Source organism: Bubalus kerabau, chromosome 7 (assembly GCF_029407905.1).
Source record: "Bubalus kerabau isolate K-KA32 ecotype Philippines breed swamp buffalo chromosome 7, PCC_UOA_SB_1v2, whole genome shotgun sequence".
Classification (NCBI taxonomy): domain Eukaryota; kingdom Metazoa; phylum Chordata; class Mammalia; order Artiodactyla; family Bovidae; genus Bubalus; species Bubalus kerabau.
In genome coordinates, this window is record NC_073630.1 from 21,788,446 (window position 1) to 21,795,413 (window position 6,968).

Below are 6,968 nucleotides of genomic sequence, written 5' to 3' on the forward strand. Positions count from 1 at the left end.
GGCTGCAATCACCATGTGCAGTGATTTTGGAGCCCAAAAGAATAAAGTCTGACACATAAGCACATGCAATTTACAACTAGAATGTTATAATAAAGGGTACAAATAGCCTTTGTCAAAATGGAGATAAATACTTGTTCTAAAAGCTTCCCTCAAATACTGTCAAATATATTTTAAGGTGGTCATTGCATAACTCAGAAAAGACAAAGTGGACAAGAGAATTAAAAATATATGCTGTTTATTGTCAAAATTGACAAACTTAATTTCCTTTAACAGGAATATTAATTTAAGGATCTCTATAAAGCCATCACTATTTTGTGAGTATAAAAAACAAGAGTCAAAGACAACTGTTAGTGGGAAAAGGACAACAATTCTACATGCAGGCCAGATTCCTCACCCACAGAATCACAATGACCTTCAGAGCCCTAGGCAATAACAGACATGCAGTACCAACTCAACAGATCTTGGCCCAGTCGGTAAGATTGGCTTTGCGCTATCTTTCCAAGCACTTGAAGAGTTCTGTTTGTTGGAACACTTGCTGATTTGAATAGTGAAATTTTAGATCATTTATGGGATTAGAAACAGGATCACACCTGCTTTTGAATTACACTAGGTTGAAGCCATGGTCCCTACAATGCCGGCCTCAGGTATGTAAACTCCTGCCAATAGCTTGGGCAGGAGACCTAAATAAGCTCCTTATACATGACCGACAGCAAGGATGTGAAGGTCTTCCTGAACGAACATTATAATGTGGACGCTATGCTTTCTCCTTAGCATTAAAAGATAAAGATCTAGCTAGTTGGAACAAGAGAAAAAAATAAAGGCCTTTATTGTTCCCTGGGGACAGGTGTCCAAGGATGAAGAAAGCTGGGTGTGCATGCACTGGTTATCTAGATCACAATTTTCATTCTCTAGTCTGTACTATAAACTAGATGTGTGTGTGCACTAAGTCGCTTTGGTAATGTCCAATTCTGTGTGACCCCATGGACTGTAGGCTGCCAGGCTCTTCTGTCCATGGGATTCTCCAGGCAAGAATACTGGAGTGGTTTGCCATGCCAGTGGGATGATCCAGGGGATCTTCCCAATCCAGGTATCAAACTCAAGTCTTTTATGTCTTATGCATTGGCAGGTGGGTTCTTTACCACTAGTACCACCTGGGAGCCCCATAGACCAGATATCCATAGCCAAAGGAGACCTTGTAAATAGGCCCATCTTAAAAATTGAAAGTAATGGTGTGCAGTTATCTTTGAATTTTCAGGTTAAGGAAGTTTCCTTCAGTTCCCAGGAAAGGCCAAGGATGAGATAACACTGATATGGTGAGATGGTGATATCTGAGATTAAGTATATGTAAAAGTAAAATGAAGCTAGATTATCAAGTGAATGTGAAAGGAACCTGAACTCACTTATCCTTGTATACATTCACCATTCACTCAATAGAAGAGAAATCAACTACATGCAAAAAAATCAGCATTTTCCATTTTTCTAGTTTAAAGATAAAATTAAATACTTATGAACTAGAAAAACTGAGCAGGTATTGTACCATATTATTTAAAACAATACTGTGGTTACTGAAATGGTAGTTCAAGTTTTTGCCACCTCTCTGAAACAGAAGAGTGGAGAGGATGCAAAGAAACAGAAGTTTGTGACTCTGTTCCCAATGCAAGATTCCTTATTCACTTTTGCATGAGGTTAGGATCTAATTAAGCTCACCCACTTGATTAATTTTATACTCCTGTATAAGAACTCTTCAACTTTGAGTAGGGGCAGGAAATGGGTAGTATGGGCTTTTGGAAATTTCGATGGGCTAAAAAGCATTCATGTAAGATTCTGTGATTGAGAGGATCACACTGAAAACTTATAGAAAAAAAGCCATATGAAAATCAAACTAGGCAAAGTGGGTTTCTACAGTCTATTAGCAAGACTACCTGGAAAACTTGTGGAGTCAAATAAAAAACTAAAGTGTATTGCTTCTTTTCTTATTCTATTCCATTCCATTTTATAAAAACTGTGGTAAATTCAGACAATGTATTCTCTCGCTGGTCATCTCTCAATAGCCCCAAATAAGCCCTTCAGTTGGGGTGGCTGTGAATATGAAACCCAAGGAAGATGATTTCAGTTTGGTGTGCCTTGCGGAGAGCAGGCAAGGCAAACTACAATGACTTTGGGCAGCTGTGAAGTTTTTATTACCCAACCATAAAAAGGACTCTTTCAAGTGCTTCCCTTTTAGCACTCTTCAATGACTGTTGTGCCAATCAAGGAGTAAAGCTTTTTCTTAACAAGTCGGAATCCTGAGCTCAGGATCAGAGTTCGCCTGAGGCCAGAGGAGAAGCGACCTCGACTAAAGAAAAAATCCCTGAAGCTCGTCCATGAACAGTTCTCCTGCTTAAACACAAGGGTGAGCTCAAAGGTGGGCACCACGCTAGAATCACACACAATCCTATCCAGCTTTTTACATACATTTTCAATTTCCAAGTTCACGTGCATAACACAGCCCCGCAGACCACAGGGCTCCGTGGAGGAAAGTCTCAGGACGTCTTGAGCAATCCTCTGGGTCAGTTTTTCAGGAACAAGGACTCTGGAACAGCCAAGTTTGGTGTGCTTAGATTTGGACAGACAGTTCTCCAGCATTTTAACCAAACTCTGGCAAGTTGTCTCCTCAAATACCACCTCATTGAGGTTGGGCTCAGGAACAACATAATCCCAGTAGTCAAAATCTGTGGAAAATGGAAGTTTAAGATTAAAACAAACAAACCAACCCAGGGGCAGGAAAAACACACCCAGATTTGGCAACACTGTTTATTTCTATCTATCAGATCTACTTGTTCTAATATTTGTTTGGAAGTCATTTGATCTCACTTTGCTGTTAACTTTCTGAGTAATAAAGCAAATCAACTGACCTGAGACTGAAAGTTCATCTATGAAATAAAGGTTTTGATAAATAGGGTAGGTAGGCCATAACCATTTTTCAATAAACTTATATGTGTATACACACACACAATCTTAAAGACTATGTAACCAAATCTATTCATGGCTATTTTCGAATACTAGTGATTTTCTTTTCTATCCTGCTCCCTGATTTGCTTATGGGGGGTTTCAAGTTTCCTTTTATAGAGACTATGCATTAGGTTTGGACTAAAAATGTTAATAATATTTTTGGACTAAGGATTATTACTTTCTAAGAATTCATTCATTTATTCTTGTAAAACAGTTTTTTCTTTTTTTGCTATTATTCTTTAGTGATGAACTTAAAATGACCTTGATGATGAGCTATATTAAACATCAATTAAATTTGTGTTTTCTTTAAAAGTCTTTACTGGAATGACCTGTAGATCCCTATTTTAGCTTCAACCTCTTTGATTAAAAATTGCCCACAGAGAAGACTTCTGAGGTTCGCAAGGATATTTATAACTGGCTGGGTGGGTTTTTTTTTTTTGGAGCCAAGCAAAACAAAATAGTCCTAGGAAAACAAAATTAGATTTGCTCAAAGGAAAAGAGATAGCTCTGCATTTGGTCACCTACCTTCCAAATTAATCCTACCCCTTGGCAGGATGCCACACCACACACACAGTCAACTGAGCAGGTCACAGGCAGATGCCCTGTGGGCTCCCTGCCTGAAGTCTTCTGCACCTTTGTTGGCTACTATATCACTTATACACTTAGGTCACAGTGTGTGTGTGTGTGTGTGTGTTTAAATAAATAAAACAAATGCACTCCAAATTATAAGGCTCTTTTTTTAAATCTATATTGAAGACAGAGAATTTTAGAGCTTTGGCTTATAAAATTAGATTATCAACCACTTCACCTTCTAAATGAGGAAGGCCCAAACGATCTTAAGCAATTGATCTATGCCCACACAGATCCTTAGTGGCAGCACAGCATGTTAATTTAGAAACTGTTTAAAATTACAAGACAATATGTCCAGCATCACTGCAGTTTTAAAGCTTCCCTTTGGCATTAAAAAATGAAATAACGGGTATATCCACAAATAGAATACTACTCAGCAACCAAAAGGAACACATACTGATAGAATCAACAGCATGAAATGGATCTCAAAATCATTAGGCTGTGGGAAAGAAACCAGATACAAAGAGTACATATTACATGATACGTTTGCATGTAGTCCTAGAGGTAAAAGTAATTTATAGTGACAAAAAGCAGATCAGTGTTTCCCTGGAGACAGGGGAGAGGTAGAGTGGGTACAGCAAATGGGTATGTGGGGCTTTGGGGGCAGAAGGTGATGGTACTAGTTACACAGGTGAATGCATTTGTCAAAACACACATAACTGTATACTTAAAATTCATCATAACTTCACAACAATGTAGGGTAGGGACCTGTATAGTTTTTAATCCCAAGGAGTCTATCAGCCACAGACTAGACCAGGTACCCCTTGGGATTTTATTTTTTGCTTCTTTTGATTCTCACTATCATAGACAGAAGATGCTGTTTTAAAGAATCTCTTTAAGATGGATTTTATCGCATCTCCAAAATTCAAGGAGAGGGTCGACAGGCATGCCCGCCAATCTCAATCCATCCAGGGAAGGCGGCCTTTGGAGGGAAGAAAGGGAGGCGGTTGGGAAACTCACCATTTAGCAGGCTCCCCGGGTGGAAGCCATGGTCCAGCAACTCTGAAATGCTGGCCGGGTTCTTACTGCTCAAACTGCCAGTTGCAACCATGGTCAACGGCTCTGTTTCCCTCGCGGGGCGGAACGGCCTTTCCGGGGCGCTAGAAAAAGGAGGCAAGAAAGACCGATTTGCAAAAGCAAGCAAGACGTGCAGGAGCTCCTAAAATGCCCAGCGTCCCCGGAGCGAACAAGGAGAGGCATTCATTTTCCAAAAGGGTGGACTCGGCCTCTGCAACTCTGGTTCACAAAACCCCGGGAGCAAAGACCCCAACTAACAGCCACAATCAACTAACTCAAAGTTGGCAAAACTTGGAACCGATTCGCCCCGCGGAGCTCACCCCTGAGCCCAGAGGAGCGGAGACCCCCGCCCCCATTCCTCCCACCCAGGCAGCCCCCGGCCTCACATGCTGGGGGTGCGCCGGGGCCGACGTGCTCGCTGGTCCAGCAGCGGGTAAATCGAGGCCGGCCTGGTCTTCAGGAACCCCCTCCCTCGGGGGCTCAGTGACCTGCGGGCCCAAGCAGCCACCGGCACCTTGCTCGTCCCGCCCCGCGGTTCAGGCTCCACTAAGCTGCATCGCCGCGGGGGTGGCGAGCACTTTATATGCCCAGCCTCCTCACCCGGGCCCCGGCCCGCCCACCTGCACCGCCCCGCCCCGGGCCCGGGCCCCGCCTCCCCGGGGTCCGGTTGCATCTCCACCCGCACATTTCCAGCAGCCCCAGGCGAGCCGCTGGGAGTTGAGGAAAAGTTTGCGGTAGGGTTGACACCTGTTGTTTCTTGGGTGGGCTACGGGTCACCACGAGTGCAATCCTGGGTGCACGACTCTCCCCAAAGTGATCGCTCGCCTCCGCCACCAACCTGGATTCTTTGGTGCGGCCCCTCTCCCCAGCGTGTGCACACACACTCACGATCCTGATGGCTTTGGTGAAGTTCTGTCCCGGGGAGGCGGGAAGCTTTCTGACTTTGTCTATGACAGTGACCCGAGTCTCTGCTCTGACCTGCGGAACACTTTGCTTGAATATATTTAACTGTTCAACGGGCACCATTTATGCACTTAGTGCTGGCCTCTGACGGAATTCATTCTACTTCGCGTCGCGTCCCAAGGTTTCTGTACCCTCCTTTCCCGCACGCGGTCAGCTCTAGCTTGCCTTCCCGCATCCGAGGCTCCCAGCCTGGGGTCTTCTCTGCACCTTCCTAGCGTTTCATCTATGACTAATGCGTTTTCTCCGGGAGAAGGGTGAGCCTGTTACTCTTCTAATTAGACCTGGCTCCAGAGAGCCAGCAGCTTGAATGAAGGGGAGTTTGCCAAGAAACTAAACAAAACCTTTAGTAGGTAGTTTTATTCCTAGTTTTTTTTTTTTTTTTAACAGAATCTCCATAGTGGCGATATCAATTTACATTTCCTCCAACAATGCAAGAGGGTTTCCTTTTCTTCACACCCTCTCTAGCCTTATTGTTTGTATATATTTTTGATGGTGACCATTCAAATCGGTGTGAGGTGATACTTCATTGTAGTTTTGATTTGCACTTCTCTAATAATGAATGTTGTTGAGCACACTGTTCATGTGTTTATTAGCCATCTGTATGTCTTCTTCGGAGAAATGTCTGTTTAGGTCTTCTGCCCTTCCTGCAATTAAAAAAAAAAAAATTAGTGGGGTTTTTGTTGCTTCCACTACCCATCTGGGTTTCTGGGAGCAGTCATGGTTCGCAGAGACAGAAGTTCCTGGCCAGCCCCATTAGGGGAAGGAACTTGGGAATGGGCAGTCTTGAGGGGCTTGAGGTAATGAAGATACAGTGTTTTATATCCCTGTGAAGCTTGATGTCCTGTTCTGAACCTGAGCGCACGGTGGAGCAGGGGAGTGGGGCAGGGTCAATACCCTGGCACAAGCCATCAGCAAGAAGCTACACGTTCTGTGTTCTTCCAGAGTGTCTAAGCCTGCCTGTTCAATCTCTGGTGTGCCAGTAGGAGATGATCTGGTCAGAGTGAGCTTTCCCAATGACAGTGGTGGGTCAGGAGAGGAAAGGGAGGGGATGCTTCAGGGAGAAGACTTTGTACCAGTAGGAGGTGCTACCCTTGGCTCTCAATCCTGTAACCTACAAGGATCTGTGTAGGTTAGGGCCTTGAGAAGGAGTTTCAGCTGGCCAGGCTAAAAACTCTTCTGAAGTAAAATAACAGCAGAAGGGGTTAGGAAGGTGTGATAAACAGATCAGTGGAAGGACACTGGGAGGCAGAGCAGCAGAAAGCCAGCTCAACAGTCCATTTTTAACTCGGCTCAGGCAGCTGTGCTGCCTGAAGGTCAGGGAGCCAAGGAAGGAGATGCCAGGCAGATTTCCACTTCTACTTCAGCAA

The 6,968-nt window shown here is 44.0% G+C and overlaps 1 protein-coding gene across 1 annotated transcript; it reads right to left on the reverse strand.

The window, feature by feature from the left end:
- Positions 1-218: 218 nt before the first annotated feature.
- Positions 219-5,193, reverse strand: DDIT4L (DNA damage inducible transcript 4 like). The gene is made up of 3 exons (XM_055587807.1): positions 5,025-5,193; positions 4,582-4,721; positions 219-2,711 (listed from the first exon to the last, which is right to left on the reverse strand). Exons 2-3 carry the CDS (start codon positions 4,670-4,672, stop codon positions 2,221-2,223), a joined length of 582 nt encoding a protein of 193 aa, XP_055443782.1. The 5' UTR covers positions 4,673-4,721; positions 5,025-5,193; the 3' UTR covers positions 219-2,220.
- Positions 5,194-6,968: the final 1,775 nt, after the last annotated feature.

What these genes read in the sequence shown, in the direction of transcription:
- DDIT4L (XM_055587807.1), bottom strand. Translation starts at nt 4,672, where the DNA reads ATGGTTGCAACTGGCAGTTTGAGCAGTAAGAACCCGGCCAGCATTTCA. An exon ending in CCCGGGGAGCCTGCTAAATG is followed by an intron (nt 2,712 to 4,581) that starts GTGAGTTTCCCA and finishes CATTTTCCACAG; the next exon opens with ATTTTGACTACTGGGATTAT.